The 16,748-nt window shown below is 42.2% G+C and overlaps 1 protein-coding gene across 6 annotated transcripts in view; it reads right to left on the reverse strand.

The window, feature by feature from the left end:
- Positions 1–16,748, reverse strand: part of RRBP1 (ribosome binding protein 1) — a 292,620-nt gene that overhangs the window by 140,976 nt on the left and 134,896 nt on the right. For all 6 annotated transcript variants that reach the window (XM_078648944.1, XM_078648942.1, XM_078648940.1 and 3 more), the window contains exons 7-12: positions 15,163–15,316; positions 13,528–13,666; positions 11,841–12,028; positions 9,350–9,387; positions 8,231–8,321; positions 873–910 (exon numbers count right to left, since the gene is read on the reverse strand). In XM_078648944.1, coding sequence (XP_078505070.1) covers positions 873–910; positions 8,231–8,321; positions 9,350–9,387; positions 11,841–12,028; positions 13,528–13,666; positions 15,163–15,316 — 648 coding nt within the window. The remainder of the gene's footprint in view (positions 1–872; positions 911–8,230; positions 8,322–9,349; positions 9,388–11,840; positions 12,029–13,527; positions 13,667–15,162; positions 15,317–16,748) is intronic.

The raw sequence follows: 16,748 nt of genomic DNA on the forward strand, positions 1-16,748 counted from the left end.
GATGTCTTAAGAAAACTTTAATGGGTGCGACCATCAAGACGGCATATTTAAAAGCAGAGTGAAAATAGTATGTAAAAAATATTACTATTCATCAAAGATATCTTTTTACACTCTTTGAGCACTGCAACTTACCCTTTCAGCCTTCAAAACTCATCTTCTGGTTGATGGCTTTTTCTCATGATCCGATACTAGCAGTCCTCAAGGAATTTACTGAGGAGGTGTCTAGTGGATACCATCTTTCTCCACAAAACCCAGATGATGAAGCTCCGCCAACAGGTGGGCTGATGGGTTTCTTTCTTTCTTCTGTTTAGATCACCCATTGCTCTCTCCTATGTCACCTTAATAACCCTTTGGTATTTATGAGTCCGTATACTACAAATAGGTACCGACCATAGTAAAATTTCATAAGACCCTTGGTATCTTTCGTGTGTTTTTGTAAATGATACAGCCAAAGTCATTGAGGGCATATATGAACGATGGTGGATAATGAAACCAGAGTTGTTCTAAGCAGGGCCCCCAAATTTTGTTTGGCCTGGGCCTCCAAAGTCCTTCTGATGTCTCCGAGGGTTGAGATGTGAATACACCTTTAAACCCCTTTTCTCTACAGATATTGACACAGGGAATCTATTCCTAAGCATTTGGCAAAAGGAGGCACGGCTGCACAGGACTTGCTTACACGTATGGACCACCCACACGTTGTACTATTCGTTCGTAAATAAATACTGTGTGTGGTCCGGCTGGCTGTAGACTGTGCAGAAATCTATATAAACCTGGCCATGTGTCATCCTTTCCCCCTCGAGTACAGCTGCTCAATTACCGCTAATGAAATTAAAAAGTAAGGATACACGGCCAAGTATTTGTAAAGAATTTACCTGTTCCGCAGCTCAATCATTTCTGCTTCTTTTGCTGCCTGCAATGGAAAAACGGGCTTGAGTTTACATAACACAAATAAAAGAGAAAAATTGCAGTTTTATGAACAATTCTGAAAAAAAAAATCCCCTGGTAGAGCGAGGACAATCATTATCTAGTAATTAGTAACAAAAATGAAATAATGCAGGCAACCAACATAAAGCTGAATCTACTAAAACTGGCTATGAACAATATTTTAATTTGGGTTCTCTGAATATCAACTCTAACATTATTAACTAATTAGAAACATTCGCATATGCTGGCAGAAGAACAGTCATTAACGGAGGCCTTGGCATGATTATTACGTCACATCCTGCTTGTCAAAGGATCTAGACGAAGGGTTTTTAGTCAGGTAGAGAAAGGGCGCACAGCTAATAGTTAGCGCTCGGTATGGGTCCGTTCAAGTGAAATGTGAGGTGCAAAGAGGTAGAGGGGATAAACCCTATAACCCCCCAATTTCAGTAATAACCGAGCCACCACTGTATGAACTACAAGACAAATCACCTATGCACACTCTCGTATATACAATAGTTTTGTCAAAGTGGACATAGACAGCAAAGGACACATAGCCTATCAAACAAATAATTTCAAATAACACAAAATGATAACAAATCTAGTCCTTGGAGTAGGTTGATTCAACAGTAGTGTCTTTAATGTTCGAAAGAAACCAGCCGACACGTGTTTCGTCGCACAGAGGACAGTTTCCCGCGACTCCTCAGGGCTAGAAATACAAAGAGTGTTGTTGCAGAAGTCGCTCTGTCGGTGATAATTCCGACCCGACAGGGCCCAGGACTCATAGGTGGTCGTTCTCAATCTTCCAGGATCCAAAGATGCTGGAGAAAGGGTATCGGACGGGTATAAAGGACACTCCAGATGGAGGGATAGATAGTCCGGGATGTATAGTAAAAGCTCGCTGTTATTCAAACAGCTGAAATAGAAAGATAACGATGAGGATAAGGAACGAATTTCTAGTTAATAAAGTCTGTAAATGGCAGACGGGTGTATCTGGACATGGTTCCTCGTACTGTGATCCGGTAAGGTCCTTTGCTTTCTATGTCCACTTTGACAAAACTATTGTATATACGAGAGTGTGCACATCCTGCTTGTCATACCAGTAAAAGATCCTCTCATGAACAAGCGCCCTCAAAGTAGCTGAGGGGTTATAGGCCACTAGTCAGGATAGAGCTCAAGGTGACAACAAACTCTTTTCGAATCCCCATTCTCTTTCAAATGCTCAACTTCTTGGACATGTAGCCCACCAGAAGTGCATTATTAGTATGTTTGTGGACAGGCAAAAATTAGAACAGAGAGTTTTTCTTACCTCCGCATTTTATTCAATCAAGGCGACTCATGGGCTCAAGCAATTCTTGCAAAAAAACTGGAACTTGTTAAGACAACAGCCGCCCTGGCATCTTTCTCTGGAAAATTTGGAAGGAAGTAGCCAGGGGAGCTCATCCAAATTTACACGGCTAAATGCATCGCTAACGCAATATACAACGCAGGTGTATGGGGTTTTGTTAATACCTACCCCATACAAACCATGGAAAACTAGTTTTTAAGATATATTTTATTGCTACCTGCCAGCTCACCATCTTATGCCTGCCACGAGGAACTGGGTCTTTCTTTCATTTCTGATCTTATTAAGTTAAAACCAATTCTCCTGTGGCACAGGATCTGGACAAAGGATCAACCGAAGCTAAATCGGGAGATCCTACAGGACTGCCTAAAACTAGAAGGGGCTTTAAAGATCCCCTGGGTAAAGTACGTGGGTGACTTTATGAATGATATTGATCATCCAGAATACTTTACTGATCCTAGGTCCATTCAGACAATTTCTAGAAAGGCCCTAAGAAAGGAGTGTCTTCAGCTATTGGCCACAACAAGAATGACAGGAGAAATCGTTAAACCCAGTGTAAGGCAACATAAGTTAATTGTAACCACCTTTAAAGTGGCACCTTACCTTACTTTTGTACCTGGCACTTGTGCCAGGCGGTTATTAACTTGGTTCAGGCTGGATATTATCTACAGACTCGTGACCTTCCCTAAAATTAATGATTGGTCACAGGTATTGCATTTATGTCCATGTGACAATCATTATACTCAGTCCACTATTCATGTGGTTTTATTTTGTAAATTTTATGTAGTTAAGCATAGATTTTACCGAATTTAAAACTACAGGGATTGCGTCAATGCCACCCAGCATTGATTAGGCTTCAGTTTTTAGAGAATGAAATAACTGCTAGGTGCTTAACTATGTTCTTCAAGAAGGTACTTGCACAAAGGAAAATCATGACAACAAATGAACTATAATAGAATTGACTTTTGACATTTTTATGGTTTTTATTACTGCAGTTTTTAACATTAATTGATATTTTAATGTCATTATTTGGATTGCTGTTTTTATGCGTGTAACTTTGTGATAATATACAATTTTGTTTTTATTCTTGTGCTTTTATGATTTTTATAACAGCAGTCGAATAAAGCTACCCTTGACATGACAACAAACTCTTTTCGAATCCCCATTCTCTTTTAACTCGTGTGCCGCGGCATTGCAGCAGTTCCAAAAAACGAGCGGGGCCGAGTCGGCCTTTGGCCGACGGCAGCAATGGGGAGGTAGTGCTGCCGACGGCAGCATGGAAGGGGTTAAAGACGCAACTTCTTGGACATGTAGCTCACCAGAAGTGCATTAAAGTCGCAATCTGTGTAAATGTCTGAAGTCAAAATCGGGTGACTTGGGTCATTAAGGGATTTGCCAATCGCGCTCAGTGCCAGTAAAGTAATTGAACGTTGTGGCTTAATCCAGTCCTCTCCTAAGTAAAAGTTTTATTTAAAATCCACACTCTGGCCACAGATGACTCCTTCACTCTACTTTGGCATTCAACATTGGGGTAATAAGCGCTATATACATTTAGAAAATAAACGCAATACAATAAAATGTTGATGTTCTCAAATAGAGTTGAGAATGCAGGATGATCACAAGGTTGGGAAAAAACACGGTCTGAAAAGGATTTTAATTGAACTTCAAGCTCATTCCACCCACCCACCTTCAAAAGCAAAAAAAAGTCAAATATGTTTTAGGCATTTTTCAGTATGATCAAAATTGGGTGACATTCCGAGCCAAAAACATGCATTTTGAAATACCATTAGCACAAGTAATCAACCCTTTGTATTGAAAGACCTTGCCTGGCAAAAGTGTGGCGCAGGATTGTGATTGGCAGCACCGCAGGTTTCTCAATACCTGAAAAGTGGGGGCGCTGCAGGTCATTATTTAGGTGCTTGGCAGAGTGGTTTTTGGGTCCCTGGACTTGGAGAGCGAAATGCAGTGTAATTCAAGATGGAGGTGCAACGTGGACAGGAGACCGGATATCCGTTCTGAAGAAAAAACATGACTAGAAGAAGATCAGGATCTAAGTGCATTGACAGAACTGTGGCTCTGGTTCCAGTGAAAAAATATGGGCTCCTTTAAGTCAGAAATAGCAAACACTGACAGAGTTGGACACACTAACCGGGAGTCGCGAAATAGGAGGGGCTGTTGCAGAACAGAAATACACCTCTCAAAATTCGCAAAGGATACATCTTTTTATGTTAAAACGAGAACAAATCGCCCCTTCCCATTTTAATACATTATAAGACAAAGTAGATACTTTAGAATAATTGAAAACAGCACACAAATCGCAAATGCCCAGAGACGTCATAATAGGGTCAATTTCTCCTAGGCTGGGGCAGATGAGAGGCATGTAGAAGTGAGATGTGCTGCACAGCTCATGGTCCTGGACCACCACTAGCTGCTACAGGTCAGGGTACCACATTCCAACTTGCACTAAACCTTATCAAAAGGGCAGTTGCATCTATTTCTTGAAGCACTGGGCAATTACCCCTCCAAGTATTTCTTTTGTTAGGAGGTTGGGTCCACACAGCACCCGTGCTTAGATTTCTGGCTCCTCCCCTTTAATTCAGCAGTGGGCCACTTGCAGTGAGATGAATGGCAGTTTTCAACTGCCTGCCCATCTGTCACTGTAGCACTGTCCCAGTGCTGCTGAGTTTATGCCTGTGCTGGGGGTAGCACAGGTTTACCTAATCTTTTACATAATCTGATACACTGTCCTGATCCACGCTGAGCGCACCTAATATGGATGCGCTTTGGGACAGACGGAGAGTGCACCCAATAAGTTAGGTGGGCCATAGGTAATTTCACCCCAGTACTTGTAGCACATTACACACTATTAAGAGTGCAGTGCCCAGACCATGCTCTATTTTTGAAGCTGCCCAAGGTTACTAGGCAGATATTTGGTGGTAATTAGGATCCCGTGAATTCCTTCACAGATTCCATCAATGACACTTCAACTCCAGGTTACCAACTCCAACAACATTAATAACCTCAAGTTGACATGAGCGCGATTCAGAATCCTAAACACCAATATAGCTGTAAACTTTGCTGTAGGAAACAGGAATTCTGATGCATTTGTCCCCCCAGTTTTTGTACCCTTTAGAACTACTATATCTGGATTTCGACTTGGATAGTAAATGGTGGAAGACTAACCAGACCTCGGTGCCAGTGCTTTAATTTAATTGTAACGCAATTGGCATGGGGTTTAGCACCTCTGTAAGTACCTAGTAAATGGTCCCTGTGGTATCTAGAGCATAGGTACTAAAGACTGGTCCTAATGGCTGAAGCATGTTTTATGTCACCTCAAGGGACCCACACACAAATTGCATGTAGGCTGTGTATCGTGGTGCAAACCATGCTGAAAACACGACAAGGCACACACCCAGTGTGTCATGCCACAGACACTGCATGCAATATATGTAGGACACCTCTACAGCAGGTCTTATAGCCATAAGGCATTGTGCATTAGATCATATGTCAGGAAATATCTGCTTGAGCAAATAGACCCCTGTGCTGTCTAGTTCAAATACTAGATAGTACAAGTGAGCACGGAACCCATTTAAGTATATGTACTGGGCACTGGTCATTGAGAGTTCCCCAGCTACATGATGCCTTCACTGAAAATATTGGTGCTTGGTATTAAACACCTCATCTTAAGAAATATGGAGTGATGCCAGTATTAGATTTATTACGACATCCACCCAGAGTACACTGTAGTAGTGGGCTGGTTGACTGGATCCTTCCAGCCTGTCACCACAGACACATTTCTGACCCCCTGCAGGTGAGAGCCCATGCTCTCAGGAGGTCAGGGAGAATGTCAACTCTGGCAGGAGGCATCTGCTGCCTGTGATATGCAACCCTGGCTTTCCGCAGACCTGGGAATGCTAGTTGCCGGCCACGAAGCTCGTTTGGCACGAGGACAGGTAGGACAGGCAGGAAACTAGCTATGTAAGGAGGCGTGATGCATTTCCAGGCTAGTCACACCCCGAAGGTGGGCTGCCTAAAGTGAACACAAAAATGTGGATTCCACCATGTTGGTTGTGGTGAAATTCAGAACTCTGAGACGGGGTTATGCCCAATCCCCACAGGAAGTGGTCATATAGGGGGTGTAGAGACCCCAAGGGTAAGTAGCCCATTGGCTACTATCCTTCACTCCACTTAACGCCCCTAAATTTAGTATTTAGGTGGCCCCCTGAAACCAGACACTCAGATTCCCCTGACAAAAGAAGGAACAAGAAGAACCAGTGAAGCGAGAACTACCAACTACTGGTGGACGTTGGCACCAATCACTGCCTGCCTATCTGCTCCTGTCTGACAATTGCGACAACCCGGCTCATCCTGCAGCTGTGTATCCTCCAAAAGCCACGGAGGGCCTCCAGCTCTTCGCCAAGCAGTAAGGCTCCCTCCTGAAAAGGAGGAGCCCCTTCCCTGCAGCTACCGACCACAAAGGCTGATTCACTGGGTCCACCAACACAGCAACCGCCAAGGAAGAGATCACCGTGCTCAAACAGGTCAGATTAGTCTCCCCACCAAGTGAGAAGAAGCCAGGACCAACCAAAGTCACACTACACCAAAACCAAGGGGTACCAGATTGCCCAACAACAACCAAAGTTTGTTCAGCCGATGAGGGACGTCAACATCGCAGAGGCCAGGACAGAGTGACTCAGCAGTCCTGATTTGTATCCCTTTGCAGGTCTAACCAAGATCCATGGGTGCCTTTGTCGCATGGGCATGAGCCAACCAAAACCCCCTACACTTGAGATCCCTTGCCTAGGTTCATGAGAACAGATTGTACTCTGCTCCCAGGGCCCCCACGAATCGAGCCCCCTAGTTGGGAGCTCCCCGACTTGTTCCAAAGTCCCCCTCGGCACCCTGTTCTAGGTGGCCCCCCTGTTGTTGCCTAGGGTGTAGCGTGCAAGGCTACCCACCCGTCCAGCACCTCTGCACCTTGACATTCCAGGACCCTAACTGCTGGTGGTACTTTAGACCATGGCCCCCTATCGCCTTAAGTCCTAAAGGGGACACCTGAGAACAGTTTTCAAAGAACCGTATGCAGTAGAATTCTTTTTTCCCATAGGAAAGCATTACCGCGTAAAAACGCATTTAAGTGAACATTTTACTTACCTACTAAAATTGCTATTATGAAAGTACTTACCCATCAACGAGGTTCTTGGTGTTAAAATTACCGTATGGTCTTGAGTTTCTTTTTCAGTATGGGCCTCATTTATTGACTCTGTGTGCGTTCAACAAGTGCTTTAACATTACCTTCCGATGAACCTGAACTGCTCGCCCACACTACCAGAGTAGATGGGGTATTATTTAAACCCTGTAAACCAATAAGGTAGTCTGGAATTTCAACATGATCGTTTTGGTATCTCACCTAAGAAGCCAGCTTCCTACAATTGATATTTCCTATGTGCATTATTTATGCATTGTATGCTTGTTTGTAATAGTTTTGGTGTAATGTTTAGTGCTTAGTAGCAGTCATAGGCTCCTTATGTGTATAGAAACCAAAGTTCCAAGAAGAAAATATCCAGTTTCTGGTCATGTACTAGCATCATTTTGTGGAAAACGCTTTTATCCCCAAAATCTACAATAAAGGCATACATTTTCTTGTCCTACTGATGCACTGAGTTAAGAGATGTCTAGTGTTCGGTTGCTTTGTAGACTGGTCTGAGCTATACAAGTACCATACAGACATAACAGCTACACATTTACCAATTTCCACACTGGGAAGGAGTCCAAGCTCTCATTGGAAATATAACTTCTCTTGTTGATTACTTGTCTTTTCTCCTTGCAAGCTCAACAAGAGTATTGTGCTAGCAATAAGCATCAAGGATTTGAAACCCCAAACACCTGGAGGAGACACCTTCATACATGCCATTGAGAACTTGGCATAGATTTTGAGGGGAAAAAGCAGTTAGTTGTACTTACATTATTTTGACATGTTTGCTGCTCCAGAGTGGATTTGAGTTCAAGGGCCTCCTTCTCCAAAGAGGTAATATGCGCGTCCCTCTCTTGAAGTCTGGAAATAAACGCGCATTAGTATTAATCTCTATTTTCCGAACACATTGTTGGAGAGCAAATGCGATATAAGCTGGAAAATGTCTTTGTCTAACTTTTATAACGAAGATATGGGGTGTCAATGCACAAACTGGCTTGAGACAGCCTCTCTTTAATAACCCGCATTCCTTTCGATCATAACCCATCTTATCGTTTATGAAACTGTCACATGAATGCATGTCACAGAAGGCCTGGGGTCAATGTGGTAGTGAGGTGCCGAGGTCCTCCACATCATGTCAAAGAATTAAAACCTATTTCCAAAAGGAAAAATACATAAAAAATGTGCAGTATGCAGCAGACGTGTATTCTATCTACATCTACTACATGAAGACCCGAGTGATTATGCCACGATTGAAGAAGTGAACGCCCCCAGGGGCACATTTTGGACCCTGTAGTCCGGTAATAAAAATACTGAAGGGAGTTTTAAGGACAAAAAGTTTGTTTTATTGTGAAGCAGCGAAATATGTCAAAGTGGTGCACTTTTAAAGTAAAAAAACGGAACAATATGATCCAAAGTCCACATAATCCACATGAACAAAATGTGTAGATGAAAGAGAGTGGAGTTAAGAAATGCTGCTATTAGGCTTTCAAAATTCACCCCGTACCTCAAGTACGGCAAATTACGCACCGGCTCCATCAGACAAATTACAGACTTGGGCTGGGAGAGGCCACTTTGGTGAAAGAGGGTCCTTGAAAGGCGCGCAGCACCGGCTACATTCTAATCTACCGGGCATCTATGTTTAGAACTGGAAAACTAGATGAGAACGGATACTTGTAGGGGCATTTATCCCTCACTCCATCCCACCCTGTACAACAAATAAACAGTACGAATGCGTTGCCTGTGGCAACCAAAAAGCACAGAAGTACTTCAGAATTGTGTACATGAAGGTTTTGGAAAATTACAGGTTCCATTACCTTTCATCACAAACAGACTGCATACCCAATTTGCCAAACAAGAATAAAGCACCATGATTAATTGCACGTACATACCTGGTCTGAAGCTGAATAACGTCTGCCTCTTTCGCTGCCTAAAACAAACAACACACGTTAAAATGTAATGTTATGCTATATTAAACTATATACTACTCATATAAACACCTCCACATCAACTTTTAGATATTTTAATTTTTTTATTTTGCAGTGTATAAATCACAAAGTAGTGGCCGCAATGTGACATGTGTGTAGCTTTAGGACATGGGTACTCGCAAACATTTGTCCAGGGGCCACAAAGTATGGTCTGAGGTGTGACCGAGGTTCGCACTGACGCCAGCAGGGTGGCGGTAGGGGGTCTGGGTGGATCAGGGATTGTGGAGGTTAAAAAAAAAAGTAAAATAAACAGACAAGCATTTATTTGCAGGTTAACTAAACTTAATTGCTGCAGGACACCACCATATTGACTTCAAAAGTTCATTTAGCCTGCAAATAAAGGTTTGCCCGTTTATTTAAAAAAGAATTCTGAATAGTAGTGCTCAGCACGTAAACAGCAGCTCGTGCTGCTGTTCACCGGGTGAGCCACATGTAAAGGACGAGACATACCGTACTTTGAGTATCACTGCTGTAGAACATGCTTCAAATAAATATCAGAATGTATATTGAGAACATAAATGTACCTCGTTGAGAATAATGCCACCTTGAGTTGGGTCTGAGGACACTTCAGCTACAGGAAAAGCATGGCATCTCCGTCCACACTTTACACCTGACCTATGATGGGACTTTGCTTAATGCTGGTGATCAATTTATAGTGGCAGCATGTTCATCATCAAAGCCAGCCACAGATTAGGTAACAGCTACAAAAATTCCAGTTTGTTAAGGCACATTACCAGGAACTGACATACTTGTGATGTGGGCACAATTCAGGGCCACACAAACCTTCCCATAAAAGGCCGGCTGCCATCTGGGCAAATTCAGCATATTTCTTAAGCAGTCTTTATTCAATATAAATCCCAGTATGATCTCTAAATTTGCTAGAATACCATCCGCAACCTGGCCCTGGTCAAGAATGAAAGACAATGCAGTAAAAAGGAGCCTTGAGCATTTGGAAAGGACTCCCTTTTTGTCCCTTCTGCCAGACTCTCTGCTGACAATGTGAGGTGGCGGTCTGTTGCCCACTCGTCTGATCTAGTTTCGTTTTTCAATTCACAGCAAGCGCTTCCTTCTTGGAGCTCCCAATGTAGAGTGGACATATCGTATTTATCAACTCAGATTCTGTTAGGCATCGGCTGCCAGGTATAGAGGGATCCTCCCTCAGCTTACCACACATCACTTTGTGCCTTGCTGCTTCCTATCAGCCAATCTGGCTATCCTTGAAAACTGTCTGAGCCACATTGAGGATGCTGGAGTTCTCCTAGATTTCTGCAACTATTTCAGGCAAACAAGAGTCAATCTCACCTGCAGAGCGGTGACCAGTGTCCGTCTCTCATGTCCGGCACATACTAACAACAAGCCCATCTTTTCGATCTTCCGACACTACTACACAAATGAACAGATAATCCTCCGGACAATCCCTTGACGAGTGAAGAGTAACCTGAGCCTATCATAGGCTCATGGATCAGTCTCCCTGATTGGCTGTGAGCACTAATGTGCCCATAACTGCAGCCAGGTTTAGCTTGATTGCTGTGATGACCTATAAAAAGGAACTTTACTAAGATTTCAGATTGCAATCTGAAATAACTGATTTGCGACTTTATTAGGTGCAAAAGGGCAAAAGAGAAATATTCACTTTCCTTGAGAATATAGGAATGTATGCAGGATACAACTTCACATTGGGGAAGTGAAGTTCGCTTTATTAATGCTCAATTGTACGCAGCCATTGAGCAAATCAGTAAAACCATTTACAGCTGAGAGCTATCCTTTTGTGAATTACTAATAGGCATAAACATAACCACTTTCAGGTAGCACCAGTCAAGGAATAAATGGCTTTGTGAATCAGGCTTCTAGTAATTTCATACAGCCCCCCAAACCATGCCCTTACAATGAAAGATCCCAAAAATAAAGTATCCTGTAACCATGCCCTCTTCCTCACTCACACCCTCCTTTCCCAAAAGAAAATTCAAAGAAAGTCTGGGCTCCTGCCACGCATCCATCACAGATCAAAACCAATCTCAGTACTGATTAAAGAAAACATGTCTTAAGGCTCCGAACGATCGTCCACCTTTCGTCCACTTACCTTGGATCCTACTTGAGTGGCATGAAAGAGGCAGTGAAGGTGCGGGAAGGCGCGGCAAAGCACCAAGGGACATTGAGGTTCTGACAAGGTATCAACGGTAAGCTACTATACAAGTTAATGATGTCACAGCAGACACACAAGACCACGCATTACACCATAACTCCAATTTAGAGGCAACAGTACAACAAACAAAATGTATTTAATGCTGTTCAATTACAAATGTGTTTGGAAATTAAACTACCTATACATTAAAACACAAGGTACAGATAAACATAACCCAAGCCACGAATTAATACATTCAAAGTCCATTCTGACCTGCAGCGCTTCATCTTTTTCAGTTTCTGAGCTCTGGCCTGCCTCTAGCAGGGCTTCAATAGCTTTTATTCTCTCTGTAAGTTGCTGGTTTTCTTTGGTTACTGCCTGCAGTTTTTCTTTGAAGTGCTCAACCTCCTCTGATTTGTGCTGGTTTTCTTCTTCGGAAGACAACAGTTTTGCTTGAAGATCTACAGAAATTGTAGAAAACTTACTTATATTTGCTTTCAATAGGTGTATATTAGAATAACATCTGCCTTCTAAATCAGTAGGTCTGCTAGAGACTGCTGCAACCAAAGTAACAATACTTTTCAGTGATCTCACAGTTGTATCAAACATCACTTAACTAAAATCATGGGCCTAACAGAGGAGGCATGTCATACATTATTCACACTGTCCACCTTTGCTTTGGTAGTGAACTGCTGACAGCAAAGTATTCAATAATACAGAGGCAGTAAGCATTCTGAGTACAGTCATTCCTAATTACCATTCAGTGTTGTTGACTTGATAAGGGCATTTATGGACTGTTGAAATCACTTGTATAAAAGTGGTAGTTGTATTGACAGAGATAATGAACCAGAAAATATAATTAAAGTTTTAATAGGTTATAATAAACACAACTTCTGGTGAAAATAGGATTCTTTAAGAGATACTTGCTATGTTTATTTCAAAAAGAGGAGCAAACCGTGTGTGTTAAAATGTCCGCTTTAAGCTGAAACGTAAACCCATAAACATTGCGTAAAGTTTGATAAAAACTTAGGAAATTCAATGTTAAACAGCGAATTAAACAATACATATAATTAGTACTGCCAAGTGCATCCATTCTGCGATTTAAAAGATAAAAGCAAAAACATGCGCAATAGAACCATCAGTGTGCGCGTTTCATAAAATAAGCGACTGAACGCTGCAAACTTCATAAATGTGGCAAACAAGAGAGTCTTCAACAATCTTGATCATAGCCATAACATCTACCCACTCCTGCAATTGCTAAGCCAGGTGATGGAGTCATTTAACTGACTGAATATCTTACAATAAACTCTCCAACACAGTATCAGAGTAAAAAGATCAGTTGCTGCTCTGTACAGCCATATTGCTACACAAAAATGTATCCAAGAGGTCACTGTTCGAGTTTGCAAGAAATCAGAATATGGCTGTAATGGCCTTGCAATACGTTAAGTGATATTTTAAACAATACGTGGAAAAAGTACCAGGTAACCTATTAACAAAATTAAGTAACAAGGAAAGGGCTTCGATACAACAAGTAAATTCTTGTTTTGGCTGTAATAGAAGAGCATCAATACCTTCCAACACATTAGGACAACTAGGAAGGGGAGTTAGTGGTATGCATACATCTTGAAAGCACTAAAATGAAGTGCATTCTAAAGTTTTAAAACAGAATTATTCTGCATCTTTAGATAGTAAATTTTCTGCTGATCAGGACAGTGAATGGGTGGCAATGGGGAAAGACAAAAAAACAACTAGGTTCGACAGAATACACAACATTGCTTTTTCATTCCATACTCCACTAGGAAATCCACCCACCTTCTGAGTCGGTCCAGGTCTTACTTTCAGGCTTGGGCAGATGAGCTTTAATTTGGATGCCGTCCAGAAAATTAGGAGAACTTAAAAAGATGACTAGCACTTGAAACAACTATAGTGTCACCTTAATATGAAGTAGAGCCATGCTTACCAATAAAGGTTTGCTGTTCACCTTTGGATTTTTCTGTTTCCATCTGCAGATTTGTGTAGGTGTTTTGTGATCTGCGCAGTTCTTCGCTAACTTCCTCCAGTCTTTTCTGTAAGATATCCTCTGTTTCTTTTTGAGAGGACTTCAAGAACAGCAAACAAAGAGGGGAGGGAAAGAAAGCTGAATGTAAATTGTGCCCTTTTGTTTTTTAACTTTATGGGAATCTTAACATATATGTAAGGCTATTCATGTTCAAGGTTGTTTTTTGTACTTTTGGAGACTTTCGTAAACTTCACTAAGATAATGTGTGGAATGCATGCTTGGTACCTTTCATGGTAGAGATTGTTGTTACCAGAGAAATGTGTGGAATGTACAGCTCTGTCTCAGAGTCAAAATACAGTAGCCTGGTCAGCTTCTGTCTTGACCCTGACACAGACCATTACGGTCAGCCAACAGACCTATTGGGCCAATGGGCATAGATAAACACCCCAACATATGCAAAGCAACTTCAACAAACGTAAAAAATAAAAACTTAGTGGTCAGCGCAGAATGATGGTTACACTTACTATATGCAAAGTGTATACTTTTAGCATAGTACTTAGTAAAGCTATAAAGTTCTCAGAGGCAGGGTGTGTGTCTCGAGTAATTAGACTTGCCTCCATTACCCTAACCACTCCTCCATGTATCAAATGACAAAGCAGTCATTGTTCTGTTACACAGCATACCAAGAGGGTTTGCTGTCTACATCCATGCATTAGCACTGTGACATTTGAAAAGACAATAGTCTTTTAGCACCTCTGGTGGTAGTTTGATGGAGTGCAACATCTGGCCTAGTTGCCCACCCAGTAGGAAATAGCCATACAGTAGATTGGAAAACGATAACCGCCGACCCAAAGAAATAACGAGAAATACATTATTTACATGGAAGTCATACTATTACCATCGTGGTATCACACTGGCCCCATCAAAGCAAAAAAATCAGGTTAAACTCATTAAACCAAAATTACAACTTGCCTGTAAAATTGACCCTCCCAATTCTAGTAGTTTAAAAAGGTATTAAAAACCTAAACACCTTTGCATTTTACAACAGTGAAAGATTCAAGCCGGTTGATAAAAGAAAATATAAGATTTCTTGAGTGCCAAAGCATCCCTTTTAGGAACATGACACAGTGAGGGCACTCACCAGCAACTCTGAAATCCTTGCATTTGGCACACCCTTAATGGAAAAAGTTCAACGGGAAAACCAAACATGAGGTGAATTCTGAAATGCCAGAAGCAACCCTTGGTGGCACTGACTAGATATCTGGTTTGGCTGGCAGGTGCAATTTTACCAAGAGGAAACCAAGATCAGTAGGTTATAATCTCCCTAACCAGCCTACAAACCACTAGAATTATACGGAAAAAGCATAGAAGAAATTAAGAAAGCAGTGGTTTTCGATTTTCAGTTATCCGTTTTTAAGTCTTCTTTTAGATTTGTTTCAAATGTTAAACAGCTATAAGACTAAGCTATGCAAAAGTGTACTCCACAACATGTTAACCCCCATTCAATGACAATTTAGAAAGCTATGTAAATTGCAAGTCTAAACATAAGCAGAAATAAATGGGAGTAGTTGCCCGAGACTGGATAGGCACACTGACCTGTAGCTGGGTGACTTGTTTCTCAAAAGCAGCCACCTTGATGTCCAGGCTTTTCCTCTGTTGCTCCTCCTTTTGTAAGATCTCAGCTTTATCGTATAATTCCTTGGTTAACTTACTGCATTCTTGTCGCAGCTTGGCCAATTCAGCATTCTGCCTGAAAATAGTCAAGTGAAACTTGTAAGTTGTAAATCCAATATACGACAACAAGTAAAACACAATGATTTTTGATTCACTGCATCATCACAATGCGATGACAATATGCCAAGTTGGGAAATTGTGCTGAGGACAGCCATCAAAAAGTTCCATTCACCACAAAAGAAATTATAGGAAAACTAAGTTTGATACCCATTAGCAAACTTTAAAAACATTATCAATCAGCAGTACATTGCATTTGCGATGGTCAGACGCCCCAAGAACTTATACTCTACCTGAAACATTGCCAAAAAGTGCTCTCATTTTTAGGTCTCGCCTGTCGATGCGCATGCGCATCGAGCAAGCGAGACTATAGGGGCTCATCGACTCTTTATCTAACTTGCAAGGAATCGTGGCGATTCCTTGCAGTGCCCGTGACTTTTAAGCTCAATGCGCATGCGCATTGAGCTTAAAAGCGCGTGCACATGGCCCCAGCCGCCTGCCTTGCCTACTCTCCCGCCCCCTCACTTCTTGATTGCACGGCCGCTAGGCCGTGCCTCCCCTACTCCTCCTCCTACTCTCCTCCCCTCCCGTCTGTTCCCGCAATCCTCCCACACCCCCGCTCCGCCCCCTCACTCTCTCTGCCCGCCCGCTCTCCACTCCATCAGGCAGCCAGCCGCACTTCTCCCACACCCCCGCTCCGCCAATAAAAACATGTTAAAAGACACTTTGAAACCATTTTCCTTGCAACGTTGGAAGTGGGTCGATATTGGTGATCTTTTTCTCAAACCAAAATTCAGAGGGACATGAAATTCCTACTTTTAACGTGAAAGCGCGTAAACTTCAGTTTGCGGGTGCTAACCGCATTAGTTCAAATTACACGAAGGTCGAAAGGGGAAAAGGTTGCACATCCCTACTTGCTGAGCAGTCTTGTGAGCGGTCTTCCTCGCAGTCGAAGTCCTCCGGTAAGTCCAATGCAAAGCCCTCCCCTTCCCGCCGTGTCGCATTTCTCCTCCCCCCTCCCCTCTCCTCCGTCCGTTCACTTCATGAATTAGCATTCAAACACACAAACTTCCAGGAACTTTTTAAATAAGCAACGAGTATATTGTTCCTGACGTTTACATTTCATTATGAATTTAAATCACAGTATCTAGCGGATAGTCCAGGCACTTTTTAAACTGCTCAAACCACCGAATTTCATAAGCATTTCGCCTTGTTGTGGAGATCTGGGCACCCTCTAGCTGGATTCTTTTTACATTCAGACCATTGCATTGAGTTGTTTAATTGTGTCTCGGCTGTATGCAGTTTTCTTATATGGACCGCTTTTTAGCGTAGATTACGGTCTAGTTACCCATTCAATATGGCGCATAAGCTTAGTCCTCTTTTCATGCGCATGCAGGAAGCGCATTCAGGAGGTACAGGCTAATTAAATTCAGTCACCCGCGGATTTTCGT

This window comes from Lissotriton helveticus, chromosome 6, assembly GCF_964261635.1.
Source record: "Lissotriton helveticus chromosome 6, aLisHel1.1, whole genome shotgun sequence".
NCBI lineage: Eukaryota > Metazoa > Chordata > Amphibia > Caudata > Salamandridae > Lissotriton > Lissotriton helveticus.